The 22,437-nt window shown below is 37.1% G+C and overlaps 1 protein-coding gene and 1 pseudogene across 2 annotated transcripts in view; both read right to left on the bottom strand.

Moving 5' to 3' along the window:
* LOC100369502 (tyrosine-protein kinase Mer-like) overlaps positions 1-22,437 on the bottom strand; it is a 38,687-nt gene continuing 16,250 nt past the window's right edge. The window contains exons 3-19 of one of the 2 annotated variants that reach the window (XM_085508335.1): positions 22,193-22,293; positions 19,076-19,267; positions 18,767-18,859; positions 18,544-18,659; positions 16,952-17,141; positions 16,716-16,864; positions 16,285-16,480; positions 14,379-14,547; positions 14,056-14,165; positions 7,133-7,228; positions 6,632-6,712; positions 6,457-6,546; positions 5,743-5,864; positions 4,184-4,293; positions 3,889-4,051; positions 2,907-3,043; positions 1-2,719 (exon numbers count right to left, since the gene is read on the bottom strand). In XM_085508335.1, the coding sequence (XP_085364461.1) occupies positions 2,482-2,719; positions 2,907-3,043; positions 3,889-4,051; positions 4,184-4,293; positions 5,743-5,864; positions 6,457-6,546; positions 6,632-6,712; positions 7,133-7,228; positions 14,056-14,165; positions 14,379-14,547; positions 16,285-16,480; positions 16,716-16,864; positions 16,952-17,141; positions 18,544-18,659; positions 18,767-18,859; positions 19,076-19,267; positions 22,193-22,293 (2,353 nt within the window). In that variant the 3' untranslated portion in view covers positions 1-2,481. Of the gene's footprint in view, positions 2,720-2,906; positions 3,044-3,888; positions 4,052-4,183; positions 4,294-5,742; positions 5,865-6,456; positions 6,547-6,631; positions 6,713-7,132; positions 7,229-7,676; positions 9,148-14,055; positions 14,166-14,378; positions 14,548-16,284; positions 16,481-16,715; positions 16,865-16,951; positions 17,142-18,543; positions 18,660-18,766; positions 18,860-19,075; positions 19,268-22,192; positions 22,294-22,437 lie in introns of those variants that run through there. The other variant, XM_085508333.1, reaches the window with a different exon arrangement.
* On the bottom strand, positions 9,651-11,546 carry LOC146748072 (uncharacterized; annotated as a pseudogene).

The following is a 22,437-nucleotide window of genomic DNA, read 5'->3' as shown; positions in this document are numbered from 1 at the left end:
TTAATTTCAACAAATTTATTGCTCCAATTAAAAACACAATACATCACAATTTCTGAATAAATATGATCTATACAAAATAAAATTCACATCTGATATTTAAAAATGACTTTTGTTGAATGTGATAGAAAAAATATAAATTGGAAGACCATGGTGATTTCATAATAGTGGCTGAACTAGTGAAATTGTGCATCTTCTTGGACAAACTTCTCATATTATAAAGACAGTTTATGATTTACTGGCAACCTTGGTTTGAGCAGCATGTAAAACATTTGTGAGAACAGCGCCACCTAGAGTAAAAACTAAATCACATAATACTAGTACTTCCACAAAGACCCAGTAAAAGATGTCTGCCTGTAACCTAGGCAATGCAAAGCAACAATATTAAAATAAAAGTAAAGTAACTATTATGGTTACTAAACTACCCAGTAGTTGCATTCACGCACAGCTCCTTAGCACGGGCTAAGAGGTCAAATTCCTTAGCCCGTGCTAAGAAAATGTGCGTGAACGCTTAAGCATGGGCTAAGGAATGCTAAGTACGGGTTAAGTCTGATCCGAATTTAAGACGCGGTCTAGACCTTAGCACGGGCTAACGAAGTATGCGCGAACGCTTAGCCCAGGGCTAAGCGCCCTCTGCAACGACCTTTGGGTGTGAAAATTGTCCCATGTTCGTATAACGACACTATTCCACCAGTCATTACTCCGCGCTCGCTTCCACACTAATCGGGTCACTGTAGTAGTAGAGCGTACAGCAGCTCCAATCGTAGACAAAAAAAATTTGGTTCGCTGACTGCTACATGCATTAATAAAACTCTGTATTCTGTTACGCCCGTTGTATAGACCACTTTCCCGGAAGTAGCAAAACTGGGGTGCAAAAATACTCTTACTTTGTCATGGCCGAAAATACAAACAAGTCAGTTTGCTGATAGACGATAGAAGGAAATTTCATTTTTGTTACGTCGATTAGTACACCCAGAAACACAATATTACGAGTGCAAGTTTACGTTACACCCCAAAAAGACATGCGTGCGCATACGAAACGCCGTATCTTCGACTTCCTGGAAAGTGGTCTATACTGTTTATGTGCATCCAAATAAGTTGGGTCAGTCTTCTCCTGTGCACGTAGCTTGAAAAATTAGAACAAAACATGCCAGCAGCAGAAATAGAACCTAGCATGTGTCATCCATTTTTCGTTCGTAAATAGCGGCTTACCAAAGATCACCGACTAATGGCACCCCTTAGCCTGTGCTAACGACTGGCCCTCCCTGTGCGTGGACGCAATTGGGTCTAGCCAAAATGCAAATATGCTAGATAAGCCTAAATCAGCTTAAATCTTAGCCCGTACTTCGTGTAACGTGAACACAACTAGTGAGAGAGTGTTTATTTTGTACAGTGGGTGGATTAGGAATGTTTGTACCAGCATCTTTGTAATCTTGTTGATTCACTGCAAATAATGCTGCAATTTTTTTAATTACCTAATTCATGCTTGCCCTTCAAATATAAAAAGTTCACAAAATAACAACAATGCCTCTTTTTAGTCAGTAAACTGATACTAGAAACAGTTTGGCAGCATCATACATGTTTGAAAGTTTGTCTGGTGGAAATTAGTTGAGGAATATTATTTGGTGTCTAGACAACAGCAAACAGTATAGTGATTGTCCTGACAGTCAATCAACCCTTGTAACCTCAGGAGATAGCAAACAGGTAACTTGAAATGAATCTGTTATATAATGATTTCAAATAAAAAAAAGCAATACATTGTAATTATTTTTCATATTGCACCACTTCTTTTATCAGCTGGCGAATGGTGATACAATTTACTGGCAACATAAAAACATTATACATGAACAATGAGCTGTATTTCATTATTAATAGTGACTGTGAATATATAACGATAGTTTAGCACCTGTATTTATCTGCATATAATGATTCTAACCCTAAAATATAGTTAAACTCCTCTAAAGTGGTGATTCTTAGCTCAGTCAAAAAAATTGTTTTGATACTTTAGATCAGTTGCAAATACATGTACCAAAGTACATCAAATCCGATCAAAGTCATTTCTTTTGTTTACATTCAGACGCATTCTTAAAGTTGCATCAAAAAGACTATGGACCAGTATATAGTGATGCAGCATGATAAAAATATGCCACATATTAGTCCCAAAACACTGATAGATCTATTGCATAACCACCTGAGCAACTTTAAAATTCATGTTTCGTATGTGAACATAATACAAAACACTAATCTTGAAAACATTGTAGAAGTAAACAACCAAGTGATCAAACACTGCATATAAACAACTAAAATTGCAATGATATGGCAGCTGCTAAGAATTCAATGTCTTTCGAAGTATTCACTGTTCTTCTCTTCTAATAAAGCACACAATGGTGAAATGATATATTACATCATGAGACTTGAATATAAATGTCAAAAGTCTTCATTAGATCCAATCACAGACACAAGTTCAGCAGTTATCTCCACATTTCAGCAATGACTTTCAGCTCGCAGTTGATCAGTTTCTTCTGGTTCCGTCATTTCTGACTCACTACCTGACGACGTCAAGTGAATGTCTGATGTACTATGATTATCCGTGTTCACATAAAATGCATCCCCAGGCTTTGTTAGTGCATGTTCGTGAATTTCTTCTAGTTGCGTCACAAGGGTATGAAAGGTAGGTCTCTCTTTTGGTTCCACTACCCAGCAGCTGAGCATTATGGTATATCTGAAATACATAACAGATACTGATTGGTTATGGTGACTGCACACACCCCATCCATATCGTGATATCACACAATAACAGACAATGTGGCAGTATTATAATGAACATAGAAGCCACATACATTTTAAAAACTTGTGCGTGTCAAATGCCGAAACCATGGTTACAATGATAAGTGTTTTAGTTGACTTACAATTCATCTGTACACTGCCTTGGTTGCTTTAATCTTCTACCTCTCTGCAGGTAGTCATGGATATCATGATTGTGGATACCCCGATATGGCGTTTGTGCACGAGTGATAATTTCCCACATAACAACACCAAGTGACCACTGATGAAAGAAAACAGATGACCATTAATTAGAATGTGAATAATTTCATGACTATTTATCTCAGAGTAAACAGTGACCCCGGGTCAGAGTAATTGGATGGCTCAAAACAAATTTTGTTCCATCATTCTGATTTCTAGTTCCTAACTAAGCAGTACGTCTAAGTGAAAGTCTGTCTATCATTGATCACAGCATCTAATGTATTTACCAAATTCTCAAGTCATTAAGTCCAATTAACGTGAAATCTCTAATTTAAGCATCATTTTTTGAATATTTAAGGTTAAATTATTGTGGATATCGTATCGCATTGAGCGTTTACATGCAACCAAAGTCATTTGCTTACGATGAAACTACCAGTAAGTTGAATTTTACTTGCACGTATTAACTTAAACAATTCAACAAATTTATTTCTTGTACATTATTATAAACACTTCTGAGTAATAATAAACAATTGCAAGACTTCGAAAAGAAGTTATTCACTTGTGAAAAGCAGCATGACCAGATTGTGTTACCGTACCGCGATCATTTGCTACCAAGTAATGCATTTGTGTTTGTTTTTATTTGAAACTTCATTTAGAATATACTTTTCATTACCAACGTTGAAAAAACTAAATGTAGTTTTTGTCATCATATGAACATTTTTTGATTGACTGCAATTTTTCAACATTTCGTGACGCCTAGTTCAGAACCAAATTACCCAGTAAGGCCTTTCACTCTTTCCTGACGACTAAATTAGAGTGACGCCAAAACTATAGACTTTACGAAACATATAATAGATTATTTTAGTTGCTTTTTTTTGTTTTACAAAGCGATTTTCTTTGATCTCTAATGTAATGCAGACTACTCACCACATCACTCTGGGTAGTGTACATATTTTCCCCAAGACTTTCCAATGCCAACCACTTGACCGGTACCCTGGCTGCGTTTCCCATACGATAGTAATTACTGTCGTTGAACAGTTTTCTGGTCAAACCAAAATCTGCTATTTTAACAACCAGATTATCATCAAGCCTGAAGAAAAACATTCAATTTTAAAATAGTAGATTCAACAAATTGTCATAAAATACAAATCAATTCAAAAATGGCATGGAGCTATATGGTTTTCATGGAAACAGCATGTTGGATGAATACAAGTATGCTTACATGCAATTCCTGCCGGCTAGATCTCGATGTACATAGTCCTTGTCTGATAAATATGCCATACCCCTTGCAATCTGTACCATGAAATCTACAAGGCGATGAACTGGTAAATACTGCAAACAAATCAAATATGAATCAGTCAAAATATGACAGTCCTGACATTTGCACATTCCAAATACTATATTTACAATGTAGCTCCAAAATAAACGAGAAATGCTTGATTTTGATGATTTTTTAGCACAAAAATGGCCGCCATTTGGCCATTTTGAATCAGATCGTGAAACAAATTGATGTGCATATGTATACTATCATGTATGATGTATGTGTGAAGTTTGATTGTGATTGGTCCAGGCATTTCTATAATACTGGTCCGGACGCACGCACAGACGCACGCACGCACGGACACACGGAGGTCAAAACATAAGTCCCCATTTTCGGACTGCGTCCGAACGGGGACTAATTAAACATATCTGCAATGACCTATTTTACAATATAGTATGTATCATTTAACAACTGAACACATTGAACCAGCATTTAAAAGTTTTTAGCTTTATTCACAAATAAAAATACAAGATCTAATATATTCTTTTGATCAGAATTCATGATTTACGTACATTGTATTTATTTATTTATTATGAATAACACAGCTGCTACGATTAATCAAGGACAATATTGTGAAGTACATCAATGTTTGGGTTAGTGTAAAAGGGAACTGAATGATCTGAATTACAGTACCAACAGCTGCTGGTAGCAGACATAACATATTTTTGAATCTTAATTCACCAGTCAGCATGCACGCACATATTCAAATTAAATGTAAACAAATTATTTTATGTGCATTGATAAAAATTGAACATAATATGCTATGATGACTATGATGGCTCTTTAATAATCATCTTAGTATCCAGAGAATAATCAGAAATGAAAGAAAATAGTCACAGATTTATAAATGATATCAGAAGTAATATACAAATTAGTACTTATATATACTGTTTGATATACTGTAAATATATACAATACCATATGTGACTGACCTGATTATAAAATGAGTTTGTAATTAAGGTTAATCCTATTATTCTGCATACTGCACTGTCCTTGACATCAACACAAAATATTGATACTTTTATGTTTTGAATACAATTGAAATTTTCATAATTGTAGTAGATACCTAACTGAATATTATAACACGTGTAAGAGGAGATAAATATGCAAATAATGTTTTCCTTCACTAGTTTTGGGGTAGATATCTTCTTTGGATGATGTTACTTAAAAAATGTGCATGCTTTCCTCCATCAAATGACTTTTTTTTAAATAAATATAATTTGTTCTGTCGTTGTCCCTGCAAATTTTTTTACTACATAGATCTCTGTGTGTGCAGATTTTGAAGTTTTTTTCTGTCAGATTTTTCTCTGTATAGAATTGTTATCTGTGTGCAGCCCCCCCCCCCATTTTTAATGGTTAACCCCTTACTTGCCAGAATTTTCAACAGAAGGAGAATAAAAAAATAAATATTAATATAGGATCTAAGAAGTTGACCAAAGCACATCTTTATCCATCATTACCTGTGGTGTTCCAGACAACCTGGAATTCTGTAAATAGGTACGCAGGTCTCCATTTTCCATAAACGGCAGTATCACCATGGGTTTGATGGCTTCACTTGTGAGGTCTTCTTCAAGACAAATACCTATTGTATATGCAAAGCAGTCCTTTTTTCATTACAAAAAGTTAAATATTTTCCACAAGAGTACACAAGAACTATTTATACAAATTACCTGATTGGCCGGGGTATTTTACTTTTCATGCCCCCATTTCACCAGATCAATTACCAATCATTCTGTACTTAACATAAGTCTTCCCTGTAAACCTTATTCAGCCTCATGATGTGGTGTATCCATGGTGTATTTTCACTCACTTAGCTTATGAGATTACTGCCAAAGGATACACCACATCACTCAAGAAACTTAGTTCACACCCCACAAACAGGGCAAGACAATGCCTTCAAATATAGGAATACCATTGATTTCAATTATTTTATCACCTCATAAATATTCATGAGATATCTTGATTTGAACAAATAAATAAACTAGAATAGTGGCATACGTATTTATTTTGACTTTTGCATTGAAATAATTTTCTGTAATTCACAACAAATTATTTAAAAGCTGCAATAAAGTAATAACAGTTGGAGTTGAAAATAACTTTATCAATATAATGTAATAATGTTTTTATTAACCAAATTATTATCCATAAAAAAAATAAAAAAATTAGAACCTTACCTATTAAATTCATGACATTGATATGTTCAAAATCTTTCATAACAATTCCTTCTTTGATAAATGCCTCCAATTCATGTTTATCTGGGGCATCTATATGAAGGAAACATATGATTAGTATGGTAATACAAAACACAAAATATTTTGAAATATCCCTGTTACTGATACCGGTACTTACTTTTCATAGTTTTAACAGCAACTTTTAATTCATTGCCGTTGGGATATGTCAGTTTTCCTTGTCGCACAAATCCAAATTCACCTGCAATAAAAAGATCAAAAAAAATCTTCTAAATTTACATGTTGATTAATTAGTATGCATTATGTAAATTGGAATATGTTTGCATTAGATATTATTATGTTATTATCCAAATAATTGAGTTTCTATCGTCAAATGTCTGATTTTAACTCATTCCAAGCTTCATATCATACTATGAAAGTCCAGTTTCCATGGCAACATATCTGCAGACAATGTATGCCAATAATAAAGATGTTTGGACCACATCTATGTTCCTCTTCAAAATTATTTCAACAACACAACCTGACTAAATCACTATCTTAGTTCACTTATTAGTTTTGTAAAATCACCTAATCTTACCATAATAAGATGAAAACGTTTATTGTTGTCCCCTATTAATAAGTAAGCTATAAAAATATTGAATGCAACATTGCGAAAATTTACCTTCTCCTAGTTTGATTCCAAGATACAACCAATTGGGTGAAATTATTGCATCCTTCAACTTCTCTTCTGTATCTTTATCTAACTGCAATGTTTTTACTGAAAAGAAAAAATTATAATTGCATTATATCATTATAATATCAGCATTGTTACATGAATATACACTAGGAGATAGGCTACTATTCATTGAAACCAACTCAACTTGATGACTACATTTTCCAAATCAATCAATCAATCAATCAATGTATTGCTTACTGACACCATTTTTCGAAACGTTGGCTATCCATGGAGGTTTTCAACAGGCGATGTCTTGATAATATATAACCCTATAATTGTTTTCACCACAGTAAGACTAGGGTAGGGTAGAGGTGAGCTTTGGATTAACAATAGAATATAACCGTATCTACTAGATAAGAAACAACAGATAACAGTGTTCAGGGATGAACTGTGCCTCATATTGAACAAGCCATTAAAAATTTCACAGCTTTCTTTGTTCTTGTACATTAATACATGATTAATGCTTCAATAAATGACACAAGACACAAGGTTTTGGCAAAAGTGGAAGGGGGAGCGAATTGCAGACGCAGGCGTCGCAGCGAACAGCTCCATGATGCGACTCGCCTGTGAATTGCATCATGACGCCGAGCGCGTGGTACCTGGTTGCAACCTTCCACCAGCAGAGACTGTACAGGCGGGCGTCATGGCTGGCGTCCCCCTGGCGGGAGCCTGCAGATAGACTCACAACCCCAGGGGGATGGACAGCGTGGGTACCCGTGTAAAGTCTGCTTGGTCTGTGGTGGAAACCCCCAAATTTAAAGGCAGGATGATGTGTTACAAAGTCTATCGCGATAGGATAAAACAAAGCATGGTTAGACCGATGAAACATTAAACTAAATACACTGCAAATACATGTAACGAAAACGAAATGAAATCTCAAGACAAATGTCGAAATTACAGTTAAGGAAGAGCAAGTGACAAGTGACCCGGAACTGAGCGGATGATGCTGGGGGGTGTGCGAATGTACGTCTGGTAGGCGTCGCTGCGCCACCTGCCCAGTGCCTTGATCAACCAGTCCGGGAGATTTGCGTCGGCAGCTGTCGTGGCTGCACCACTGCGGAAACTGTGAGTAGTGTAATGGTTAACATCTGGTACAGATGCGCGAGTGAGAAGGTCTCGAATGTGGTTGCTAACAGCTTGCCGCGTGAGGAAATTACTGTTGGCGAACTGGAATGCGGGTAGGTGAGCGACGGAACTATGTAGTGCTTTGTACGCCTGGTATGCCTGCACGGCGCAGACCGATGACTGTGAGGGTGCGATGATGATGTTACATCCCCGGCGGAATGGGTCTGTCTTAGACGCCTTGAGCGCAATGACGAGGTCTGTGTTGCACGTGATGTCTGCCGTCAGTAAAGTGCGTTGTGGATCGAAGGTCATTGACGTGGGTGCGACAAATTCGCTGACTCTCAAGAAGCCGAAGAACGCCAGTGTAAAGGCAGACCACAACATAGCTTTGTCATGGTCGCAAATAGTGGGATGGTTTGCGACGGTGTTCTTAAGCATTCGCATTAGTGCAATGGTGATTGGGAGTTTTACACGATTTGGCACGCCGTGATGTCTTTTAATGCCTTGCATAGTGAAGTGAAGCAGGAGGTCGTCGCGTATTGATGAGGTGAAGCCAGCTTCGATGTGTGCACGGATGATAGCTGCGAGGTAAACTTTTAGCGTGCCATAGGTAAGTGACGATGTTGCGAGATGTGTCATAAACAGAATCGTTGAGCGTTGCGTTAGTGGATAAGGATTCATTCCATACATGCGACAGAAGAGAAGATAGCGAGTTTGTCCCGCATGATATGTCCGTCGTGTACCTGGTGCAATGCTCAGGTTGATGTAGTGGCAGGCTTGTTGTGTGAGGTTGACGGGACTACGTCGCACATCGGAGCCGTTAAGAGGGTGCACAGGTCCGGAGTTTTGGTTGGGACCCTGTCTGCCTGAGGTGCCAGTCGTTGAAACCGCAATATCTGTTGGCGAGAGAGAGAGTCAGCGATATCGTTATTAAACCCTGAGATATGTGAGATCATGACGTGAAAGTTATTAGATGCTGCAGTGAAGAACAGCAGTCGGACAAGTTGCATGATCCGTGGACATGATGAGGAGCCTTTTTTCCATATTTGGACAACTGATATGTTATCGCAGTGAAACCGTATTCGAAGACCATACCACAAGTGGCCCCAAATTAAGGAAGATAGTAGAATTGGTAGAAGTTCCTTCCAGGCAATAGAGTATAAAGGGTCATTTGTAATGAATGTAGGCCAGGTGTTTGCGAACCAATGACCCTTGTAGAATGCCCCGTAGCCAAGTGTTGCTGAGGCGTCTGTAAACAGTTCGAATTCTGGGGACGGTATCCAGTTTGGGTTGAGGAGGGATGCTGTGCCGTTCCAAGATGGCAAGAAGTCACACCACCATTGAACGTCGTGCCAGAATTCGTCAGTGAGTGTTATGACTTGAGAAAGACTGGTGGCTGTCATGCTGATATCCATCATGCGCCTCAGGAAGATGCGGCCGGCTGGTATGCACTTACATGCGAAACTGAGGCATCCAATGAGGGAGAGCAATTCACGTTTCGAGCATGTATGGCGAGTCAACCAGCTTGGCAGCTTGACAAGTAGATCCGCAAGCTTGTCCTTAGGTAGTCTAATAACCATGTTGACAGTGTCAAGCTCCACCCCTAGAAAGGTGATGACAGAGCAGGGACCCTCAACCTTTTCTGTAGCAATGGGTACCCCCAAGTGGTGACAACTTTGCAGCATAACATCCATATTGTGCTGGCAGGCGTTAGTGTTTGCCGGTCCAACTGTCAGGAAATCGTCTAGGTAGTGTAGAAAATCCGTATTCCTTGCGCGATGACTAACGATCCAGTGAATGGCATCAGCAATGCGGTTGAAGAGGTATGGTGCTGAGCGAAGCCCAAATGGCAGCACACGGTCGAAGAAATAGCATCCTTCCCAAAAAAAACCCGAGCAGGTGCCAGTCTTCCTTCCGAACTGGGCATAAGCGAAATGCGTGTTTAACATCGATTTTTGCGAGTAAGGAGCCATGGCCATGCTTGTGAATGAAGGCTACAGCATCATCGATGCGTGAGTAGACCAATGAATGATCTTCTTTTGAGATATTGTCATTGACGCTGTCAAGTGTAGGTTGGGAGAGATCCATGATAATGCGAAAACCCCCACTTTTCTTAGGCCGTAGGCCAAGAGAATTACAAACAAAGTTTTTGAGGGGAGGACGCTTAAATGGTCCGATAGTGTGACCAAGTTTGAGTTCTTTTTGGATTGATTCTGTGATGATAGAGGGGTTGATGCGAGCGGACTTGGCGTTGCGTGTAGATCTTGGGTAGTGCTTGCCGCGAAATCCAAGGTTAGCCCCATGAGAAATGTCAAATAAAATGGCTGCTACGAATGATTTGTCCGGGTGATCGTGCAGTTCTTGCGCAAAGGAATCGAGCTTAAGAGGTGTGCTTGGGTGCATATTTTCGACCACGTGAGCTGGCATGATCATTGGCGTGAAAGGGTCGTGGTGTGTAGCCACGAAAAAGCTGGTTTTTCGTCTCGGTATCGCGGTGGCTAATGGCAGTGTGGCCTGCAGAGTGGCAAGACGAACAAATGTGGAGACGATTATACCGGCATGGAGTTTCGCAGCGATCTTGATTGAAATTACGGCACACTGTATTGTTATAATTGTCAGCAGATTCGTTCACCCATGTATAAGGATTCCTGCTTCGTTGGCATTCCTGTTTGGTATGACCTTTCTGATGACAGTCAGGACATGTTGGAATGAGCAGATGGAGTTTTTGTTGACAGAATTTGTAGTCAAGTTGGTTGTTAGGCAAACTCCAGTTCCGTAGGCCAGGGTAACGTGAGTAATCTAGACGGAATTCTTTGTCATAGGTGACCCATGCTTCTGGCTTGAACTCAAGAGCTCGGCTGGCGATGTGACGCTGGTAATTGAATAAATGTACAGCCTCATGGGGAAAATAATGTGCCCTATAGGCAGCAAATGTTGACCAACATTCCAGCCAGTTTGCTAAATCGCGAATTTCATTCTTTTTTGCATGTTTTGAGAGAACAGCGACTGAGGGATCATCAGAGTCCAAAGCCACTCGGGTGTTTGAGATCTGGGTGGCATTTGGTTTTCTTGAGTCAGGGTGTAAATCGGACAAATCAACAAACTTACCCCGGTTTGCTAGTTGATTGAGTATTTGCTGGTCGACGTATGGTAAAAACAAGTCTGCAGGTGGGATGATAGGAGGAACTGCAATGCTGGCATTGTTCATCATCGGCATCGCCTGTGTCGCAGTGTTGATACCGGAAGCGGAAGTGAGAATGCCCTCACCGGCGAAACGTTGTATGGGAGCGGCCATGTTGGTTGCGTTGAAATGACCCCCGGTAGCAAAACTTTGTTGACTAGGATTAGCGTGAGCTAGCGATGCTTGGCTTGTAGTAGCTGGAAGTTGTTGAAACATCGAATTGTCTTGATGAGCGGTATTATTGTGTACGATCGCATTATGTTGACTAGCTATTGGCAAGGTAATCGGAAGGCTGTTATTTGTGAGAGAGTCAGTTGGCGTCGAACTTGATGGCGTTGTTTGGCTTGGGTCGCGTGATGACACGAGGCTTGCCGACAGTTGTGGAGCAGCCGGCGGTTGCGAAATATTATTCGGCTGCGTTTGACAGTTTCCTTGCTGTTGTAGGCTACGAACGAGATCTGCGAGTTCGCTTCTGCTAACTGTGATGACATCGCTGGGGAAGTTCGTGGACTGTAGTACAGTGGGATCTCCATTGTGTGCTGACGATTCTTGCGGAGGTGAGTCAGTTACGTCTATACATTCGCAACATTTTGGAAGCGAGCTGGAGTACGACGATTTCGTTGAGACTTGCGACCGCCACGGCTGGTGTTAGATCTTCCGCGTCCTCGAGGCATGTTGGAACTGGATGTTGTGAAGAAAAACTGGTATTTGTGACAAAATGAATGGCTGAAATGCTTTAGCAAGGAATTCTGCTGAGACGATGTGTATCGTACGGTGCGGCAAAATGAACTGATGCTTGAAGAGGATGCGAGCACGGATAAGCGAATGAACAGTCTGGTGTTAATTAATGTAAATCCGACTGAAGGACGAAATGTGAGCAAATATTGCATGAAGTACAATGTGGCATGGGAGGTGTCAAAATATGAAAGGGGGATGTCAGCTTGGTCAATGCATGTCATAATTGAGCATTAACACAGATTATAAATTATATTCATAATCATACTACAATGGAATGTCAGCATGTATATGCTTCTTTTTTATCATGTACCAGATCTACACTGAATCAGTGATTTCCTGACAATTTAACATGTGTGAGTCTAATGTCTATTTTGGCAATTCCAAATTACAGTGCAAGTCAGATTGGGGCAGCAGACTCGCTTTATGATTGTAGGAGTTGATTTGGTCATATTTATCTCACAATACTGGTATACTATGATGTGGAATTGTGATATGGTCTATGACTGACAGTCAAACATCTGGGATTGGATTGTATCACAAACACAAATGTTATTGAGTTGCTAGCACACAATTGTATGAAAACAAAGTTTCGACCTAATTAGACTGCATAAATTTGAGATACAAGGCAAAATGTGCAAGACAAGCAGCCGGTCGACTGAGATAGCTCCGCTGTTAGCAATGCACATTTCAATTAAAGAACAGAAGATATCATTAGAAAATGAACAATATGTATAGTATCAAAAATATCACTTTTCACCAACAATGACAAAAATAATCATCAAAATTAGATAATTGAAAATATCACCACGAAATTAACAAATCTGAAAGAGGTCCATATGTAGTACCTATATATGTAATATCAAAGCAATTGGACTTGCGGTTTTTAACAAGAAGTCGAAAATATCACTTTTTACCAAAAATGACAAAAATATTCACCAAAATTAGAGAATTAAAGATATCATTACAAAATGAACAAATCTGAGAGAAGTCCACATGTAGTACCTATATATGTAATATCAAAGCAATTGGACTTGCGGTTTTTAACAAGAAGTCGAAAATGTCACTTTTTACAAAAAATTACAAAAATATTCACCAAAATTAGAGAATTAAAGATATCATTACAAAATGAACAAATCTGAGAGAGGTCCACATGTAGTACCTATATATGTAATATCAAAGCAATTGGACTTGCTATTTTTAACAAGAAGTCGAAAATATCACTTTTTACCAAAAATGACAAAAATTGAAGATATCAACATGAAATGAACAAACCTAAGAGAAGTCTACCCAAGGTACATATACACCAAGTATCAAAGCATTCAGGCTAGTAGTTTTCAAGAAGAAGTCGAAAAAGTAAAACATTGACACAAACGACGACGGACAATCACTCATATGATAAGCTCCGTTCGACAAAGTCGATAGCGGAGCTAAAAAAGACGAAAATTGCAGATTTTTGTAAAACAAAATGGCTACCATATAAGGCTAAAGTTATAAGAAAAAATAAATATTTATGCTGAACAAAATGGCTACCAGTCAATAAATTTTAAAAAAACATCTAAAAAAATAATGTGCCTGAGTATGCCAAAAGGTGTTCTACACCTATAAAATTGAGATTTTTAGGCTATTTCTGAATCAAACATCAACACCAGTCGGCCATTTTCTATTTGAGAAAAACAAATCTTGGGCACACGTTTACCATCATGTAAACTGTTTACTAAGTTTGGGGAAAACTGGGCCATGAACTTCTGAGATAAATTACGACAAAGAGAACCCAACCCATAAGCTCCCAGACTGTGTCCAGTCAAAAATTTGATGTCTTTAATTCTGGGGGGGGGGGGGGGGGGAATCAACTAACAAAGAAACTGAAAGTATATAAACAACTTACAAATGGCAGTGACCACTTTATTTTTCTTGTAGACAGTGTAGGCTCGCTTTCTTGGTCGCCAGGATAGAGGATTTATAAAACTATAATGTTTGCTTTGCTGAGAATTCACCCTACAAAATAAAAATAAGGGATATTTACTTTTATAAAATGTACAAATGAATAACACTTTTCCATAAATTGATTTATCAATTTATACAGGTCATCTAATGTGAACGTCTTGTTCAGTGATATACACTCGTTAGATCATTGTCATTTTCTAGTAAAATAAAACAAACATTATGAGATTATGATTATAAATTTGTTTTTAATGTTTTTATGCTGACCTGTAGGCTTCGATATTTGCGTCTGAAAACTTGACTTTTCGACGGCTACACAGGCATACACAGATAACCACAAGGATGATGATAACAATGATGAGGGAGGTGCCAGCGATTATCAAAATGTAATGCAGTGGAAACGACTCTCTGTCAGAAATACTGTTACCAAGTTTGACTGCAAAAGTGTAAAAAATAATAAAAATCATCACCGATATAATACATAATATCCAACATGATTGAAGTCTGAAGAAGATTCTACAAAGGCAAGATAACTAGCAGGCATGGTCTACACTCACAACATCTTGCCAATCTACTCAGTTGTGAGGACCAATCATAGATGTGGAATGTGGCTGTGGACCAGGAAAATGGAAGCCTCTATTAGTGCCTGTCTGCTGGTATACCAGCATCTATAACAGAAACATTTTAGTTTTATAAATCATAGCCTTTCTGATAGCCAGTCATATAATAAACTCAAGACATAACGTTTTAAAGAAACCTTTGATGTGTGATTAACATATTGCAAATCATGATTATACACTTGTGCATGTGCTTTTTGCAAATTGGACTCAATGTTTGAATTGACAGAACTTTAATTTAACCAATGAGCAAATAAGTTCATTGTGACAGTCAATTTTGTTTAACTAATCTCACATTCACCTCAACAAATAAGCATGTCTGAAGATTGACGTAATATGTTGTATCAATGTTGACACTCATATTATCCCATTTCAAGGGCGGGACAACAACAAACAAGCAGCCTCTTGGCTGAGATAGCTCCGCTGTTAGCAATGCACATTTCAATTAAAGAACTGAAGACATGATTAGAAAATGAACAATATGAATAGTATCAAAGCAATCAGACTTACAGTTTTTAACAAGAAGTCGAAAATATCACTTTTTACCAAAAAATTACAAAAATATTCACCAAAATAAATTAATTAGAGAATTGAAGATATCATCACAAAACGAACAAATCTGAGAGAGGTCCACATGTAGTACCTATATATGTAATATCAAAGCAATCGGACTTACAGTTTTCAACAAGAAGTCGAAAATATCACTTTTTACCAAAAATTACAAAAATATTCACCAAAATTAGAGAATTGAAGATATCATCACAAAATGAACAAATCTGAGAGAGGTTCACATGTAGTACATATATAGGTAATATCAAAGCAATTGGACTTGCGGTTTTTAACAAGAAGTCGAAAATATCACTTTTTACCAAAAATGACAAAAATATTCACCAAAATTAGAGAATTAAAGATATCATTACAAAATGAACAAATCTGAGAGAGGTCCACATGTAGTACCTATATATGTATTATCAAAGCATTTGCACTTGCGGTTTTTAACAAGAAGTCGAAAATATCACTTTTTACCAAAAATGACAAAAATATTCACCAAAATTAGAGAATTGAAGATATCAACATGAAATGAACAAACCTAAGAGAGGTCTACCCAAGGTACATATACACCAAGTATCAAAGCATTCAGGCTTGTAGTTTTCAAGAAGAAGTCAAAAAAGTAAAACATCGACACGGACGACGACGGACGACGGACAATCACTCATATGATAAGCTCCGCTCGACAAAGTCGACAGCGGAGCTAAAAAAGGCAAGCACAAAAATTTTGAATTGTTTTGTCTCATGTATGTTGCATGTATTTTGTAAGCGTCTATGTTGAAAATATAATTACGACGGTGGTATCATATAGATGTATCACAGTTCATAATACACCATCTATTCATCACGAAAAACAGTAAAAAAATCACGTAATCTAAACCTTAGCTTTCTAAAAACATATACCATACTGCTTGCTTATTATCCTGATCACAATTAAACTATTAGGTACTCATTTTTTTCCCCGCTCGTTACCTCAACAGTGAGACTTCATACTAGCTAAAACGTACCTGTGGTCATACCCGAAATAGAAGGTGGTGATGTTGACGTTCTTTCCAACAGCATTTGATAACTGACTACGATAGTATCACTTTTAACCCCATCACCTCCCGCTGTATATCCCCACATACTGACACTGTAATTGACATTGGGATCAACACTTATGATTGTAGCATGTGTAATGTCAGGATCACATCGTAATGTTGTCTGTAAAACGAAAACAGATAGTCACATGATGGCCATTATCTAATATGTTTAAAACATCATGGTTTGGCCTTACAATGGCAACCTATCTAGGAAAGCAAAGATTTTAGCGAAATGAGGAACAAACTGTTCAATAATGGTACTGTCACATAAAACAATGTGTAACAATGTACAATACTAGTTCTATTGTTAAGAGTTGAGAAAAGACAAAAGAAAATAATGCGTAAACTTTGTATACCTCAGCATTAGTGTCCATGTTAATGTACTGTATTCTATAGCCTGATAGAATTCCATTGACATCACTAGAATCTATGGGAGTCCATTCTATGCCTATGGTGGTGTTGTCAATTAAGTATACAATTATCGGTTCTGGTGATGCGCTAGGGACTGAAAACAAATAATGAGGGTTTAGGACTGGTTTAAAATATTCAAAGAACATACAAGTTGGTGCAAACCACAAGAAACATGTCTCACCTCCCATCATGGTTTCTCCATCTATTAGTGGTGTCCAAGGTGACGAACCTACTTCATTGAGGCAAGACACTCTGAATTTGTAACCGGTGAGTGCTTTAAGATTGGTCACTAGGCAGCCATCCAGTGATGTTGAGTTTGTAAATAACCAGTAGTCTGCCATCCCATTGTCATAGGCAACAGTCTCCACATACTAGAAATCACAACAGAATAACAAATTGTCTCAGTTATCATGACAATAGGTATTAGTATTTTTTCAACACAAATTATACCACAGCTAAGCAACAAGGAAAACCAAAATTCATCTAATAATCACATATACATGCACGCCTCTAAATTTGTCATATAAAAATCACATTATAAACTACAGGCCTCAACACTAAATACTCATGTACTATGTATGCAATACAACTACCGTAAAAATTCAAAAATTTCGACCGGTTTTAAATAATTAGTGTTGGAAATGTGACGTGTTTTTAGAGTCTCCCCGACCCAGTGCAATGTATCCGGTTAGAATCAAAGCTCACGTGTCCCTTATTTGAGGAACCAGATTCTGCCGTAAATTCGCCCTTGGATTAAAAAATAAAATGGGATTTAAGAAAATAAAATGGGACTTTTAAGGTGTATTTTGGCGTCATTTTTCGGACATTTCAATCATTCCTGGCGGCTAAAATACCGGTAGTCTAAGTTTTACCGTAGTCATTGACGCCTATTCAAGAGTATGATGTTTATCGTGACTAGCGTGAATGGGTAAGCTTCGTTTCAACAATGAGCTGTTATCACTGTAAACAATGTTAAATTATTCTTTAAATGCCCAGTTTATTTTTTTAAACAACTCATTTTTTGATTTAAAAAAAAAATCATGCAGTTTTCGCATCAAAATCCAAGCCAAAAGATCGTACTACAACATCAATCTTTTCCGCATTGCGTTCAATAACATTAACATATTTAAATAAGCTATGGTAATTTGAACACGTTGGCATCATCCAGCTTTTTGATTGGTTAATTAGCGATTTGACCTATTTGACCTAAGAGAACATGGCGGATATCCTACAGCATCAAACGTTTATATGAGACCGGAATCATTTGCTTACGATGAAACTAAGTTGACTTTTATTTGTATTTCATAACAATTCAACAAATTTATTTTGTGTACATTATTATAATCACTACTGAGTAATAATCAACAATTCAGAAACGCAGCATGACTGGATTTTGCAACCATGATCATTTGCTTCTATGTAGAAGATGTGTGTTGTGTTCGTTTCTATTTGAAACTTCGTTTAGAATATACTTTCGTTACCAATAAAATAAAAATCTCTCAATCAATCAGAAACCCAGATTCATGCCTTCGGGGAAAGTCCCGTTTGGACGCTCACATCGTTTTTTGTTTTTTTTCGTTTGGGGAAAACCAAAACTGGTTGCAATTTTCGAATAAGAATGAGTCGGCAAATTTTTAGTGGAGTCCAAAATTTGGAGGTAAATAAAATACCGAAATCTGACAAATAATTAGGCGACCAAATTTTTAGAAGGGTCGAAATTTTGGAGTTTTTACGGTACGTTACGCTGCAGTCTGTTACCATAGCTGCACCAACCTGAACAATGCAAAACCGGTAGGGTGCATAACCATCTAAACCAAGTTGCCATGACAACTGAATAGTATGTGCAGTACTTTCCTCAATAGTTAGATTTGTAGGAATTTCAGGTTTTTCTGCAAAAAACAAAGATGTTCAGAAATGAGTGAAAAGGTAAAACTAATATTCTGAAGAGGAATCAATTTTGAAACGACAGGTTTTATGGAAACTCCATGGGGCTCACCTTTCACATTAATCCGAGCTGGGTTTGAGAAAGTATCGCCATTTGAGTTAGTAGCCATGCACATGTACGTAGACGTAGACTTCTGAGTAACGCCTGCAAACAAAATAGGGTGAAATACATATTAAATTCGCAATTTAAATGAACACATCAATCAATCCTGAAAGAGCAAACAAAACATCTGCTGCAAAAATCATATAATTTGATTTTGAACTTGAATTTCTTCTTTTATAGTTGAATTTCAAAATCCTAAGCTTTCTGAAGGAAATATGGCATACAAATGTTGAATGTATGTCGTGTTAAATAACATACCTGGTATATTGAGCGTAATGGGTTGTTCTGGTTGATGTAATTCATGTGGTTGTACATTAGCTAACTCGATACCATTATGAAACCAAGTCACTGTGATTGGGTAGGGGTGACCTTTTGCATTACATGATAGAACAAATGGAGTATTGCTGCTAACATTGATACTATTAGGGTGCAGTGTGAAAAACGGTGGACCTAGAAATAAGACACAAATAATAAATAACTTTGAAGCAACTTAAAGTAGAAAACCCTCCATTTGAACTACTGTAAAATCCGTATTAGAAGCCGCGGCTTCTATTAAAATGGTACAATACAACAGAGGGGATGTGGCTTCTATTAGAGCATCTACACATGAGAAATGATGAATTTTTGGTTCTCAATTATTCAAATAGAATGGATGCGACTTCTATTAGGGATGCGGCTTCTAATACAGATTTTACGGTACTCTAAAAACAGAAATTGAACTTAGAACAGCTGTTTTACAACATACTGTTTTACCCACCAACATATTTTGGTCTAGGAGGTTGAAAATAAATCCGCAGTTGCAAACTTTATCAGGCCATAAGTTATTGTGACAGGAAATAGCTCTATTACATCAGTGGCGTTCATGTTCATAAGATTTTGGCACGTGCCAAGACTTTGGAGACTAAGACTCTGGACCGAATGATAACCGTCATCAGCGACACATAATTATGTGTATGGTTTTTTCTTGCAATATGCTACATTAATGTGAAAATATAATTGTTTTTCGAATCTTCTTTGCCGTTCATGTGCATGAAGAATCGTAATAAAACCATAACAGAAAATGGATACAATTTCAATATTATTATTATTGTTATCGGAACGTCAAACCAATACATCTGTATATCTATGACATGATATATAATGAATATTTAAAATTTGAACACAATCAGTCAAAACATGTCAGGCTATAGAATCACTTCCATTAAAACAAAATGGCCAAAAGGCAGGAAGACCAATTTCAAAGAATTCTCAGTGGTACTTTCAAAACAAGCAGCCTCTCGGCTGAGATAGCTCCGCTGTTAGCAATGCACATTTCAATTAAAGAACAGAAGATATCATTAGAAAATGAACAATATGCATAGTATCAATGCAATGGAACTTGCTGTTTTCAACAAGAATTTAATAAAAATATCACTTTTTACCAAAAATGACAAAAATATTCATCAAAATTAGAGAATTGTAGATATCATTATGAAATGAACAAATTTGAGAGTGGTCCACATGTAGTACCTATATATGTAATATCAAAGCAATTGGACTTGTCGTTTTTAACAAGAAGTAGAAAATATCACTTTTTACCAAAAATGACAAAAATATTCATCAAAATTAGAGAATTAAAGATATCATTACAAAATGAACAAATCGGAGAGGTCCACATGTAGTACCTATATATGTAATATCAAAGCAATTGGACTTGCGGTTATTAACAAGAAGTCAAAAATATAACTTTTTACCAAAAATGACAAAAATATTCACCAAAATTAGAGAATTGAAGATATGATCATGAAATGAACAAATCTGAGAGAGGTACCGGTATACCCAAAGTACATATACACCAAGTATCAAAGCATTCAGGCTTGTAGTTTTCAAGAAGAAGTCGAAAAAGTAAAACATTGACACGGACGCCGGACAATCACTCATATGATAAGCTCCGCTCGACAAAGTCGACAGCGGAGCTAAAAAGCATTGCAAACGAAAAGATCGCAGCCCATTAAGGGGAATTGCGGTACAAGGGAAAGAAAGTCAAGACTTCTGCAACAAACGTAATAGCCAAAAAAAAAGTCTTGAGATTTTTCCACCATGTCCTCAAAACTATTTATGTCCACCAATTATTGTCTCGTTCTTGGTGGTTTTTTGGAGGTTCAATAGTAATTAATATAACTGGAAATTTATCAACAAAGACCACATAGAATGGAAACAGAAGGTGACACCCGTCCATGGAAGTACCTTCCATGACCCGTCCAATATACCATCAGATTATACTACAATGTGTTTATTCAAGTCTTATAACATGGGTGGGTGTAATTATATCCAGACTCAATGCAATGTTATGCTTCGTTATCTTTCGGTCTTTCATGAATTTCATTTTAACAACCAAGCCATTACAAGAATACACATTCATTACATGAAATCACAAATCAAAGATTTTTGCTCAAATCATTCAAAATCTAGCTTAAAACTAAGAGAAGGAAAAAAAATAATTTGCAGTTTTTCTATCACCTCCCCTCCCAGAGTTTCTAATAGTCAACCCCTAAGAATCATAGATGGAATCTTGGTTAGAGCCCTACCCCTTGACATTAAGAATGTCAATATGGCATTCAGCAACAGAATGTTTAGCAGTAAAATGGCACAGGTTCATTAGGTCATTATAATGCCTCCCTATGTCAGAACGTTGATACAACTATGATTGAAAATTTGCAAAAACTAAACAAGTACAACCTCTTATACCTACTTACTGTCAAGTCAAATATTAATTTTTATTTCAATATTAAATTGATAGTTTCCAATTCAGGAGAACTTAATTTTTTTTTTTCGGAGTCTAATTTATGAATTTTAATTTAAATTGTAGTGTTTTTCCATCCCTTCATATTATAGCCTACAGAACACATATGTTTAAAGTAAATTAAATATGACCCTGAATGTTGATATGTCTTACTAAACCCTGCATTGAATTAACCCCAATAACCAGGATAGAAATCTATACCACTCAGAGTATAGAATGACACATGCATTCCAATCAGGAATCATGACTCAGTCGCTTTCATGCAACCACTTAAGTCAGTACCAATACATGTAAAAAATAGGTCAATTAAAGTGGAGGACAACACAGGAATAAATATAATTCTGTCACATGTAATACTTTTCGAATGTCTAGACGTGAGACTGACAGTACGATAAGAGTAACAGTATTAAAGTGTCACCTGATAGTCAACTTCTCTACAGAATGCCCCTAGCCTAAACAATAGTAACTTTCTTTCAAATATATCCCAGGGCAATTTCCATTAAAATACGGCTATTGTTTGTCAACACTGCAACTATGTGATATCTTCAGCAAATTTCCAATTGAAGAGTACAACAAATGATAGTAACACATACCATAGTATGTTAACTCAGCTGCACTGGATATAATTTCTTCAACTTCATTCTTGGCTTTACAATGGTAAAGTCCACCATCTGACCTTTGAACTGAAAGTACCCTGGAATGAAAGAATTTGGAATAATGAATAAAATTATACAGTAAGATAAAACAGATAAAACCATAATTGTACTTTTAAGTTTGATAATAGTGGGAACAAGGGAGGTGTGGTGGTGGGTGGGGATGTTCGGGTGGTGTGTGGTGG

The sequence above is a fragment of the Saccoglossus kowalevskii genome, chromosome 2 (assembly GCF_978046115.1).
Source record: "Saccoglossus kowalevskii chromosome 2, keSacKowa6.1, whole genome shotgun sequence".
Lineage (NCBI taxonomy): Eukaryota > Metazoa > Hemichordata > Enteropneusta > Harrimaniidae > Saccoglossus > Saccoglossus kowalevskii.
Note: the sequence above shows the minus strand (reverse complement) of the source record. Positions and strands in the feature narration are given on the sequence as shown.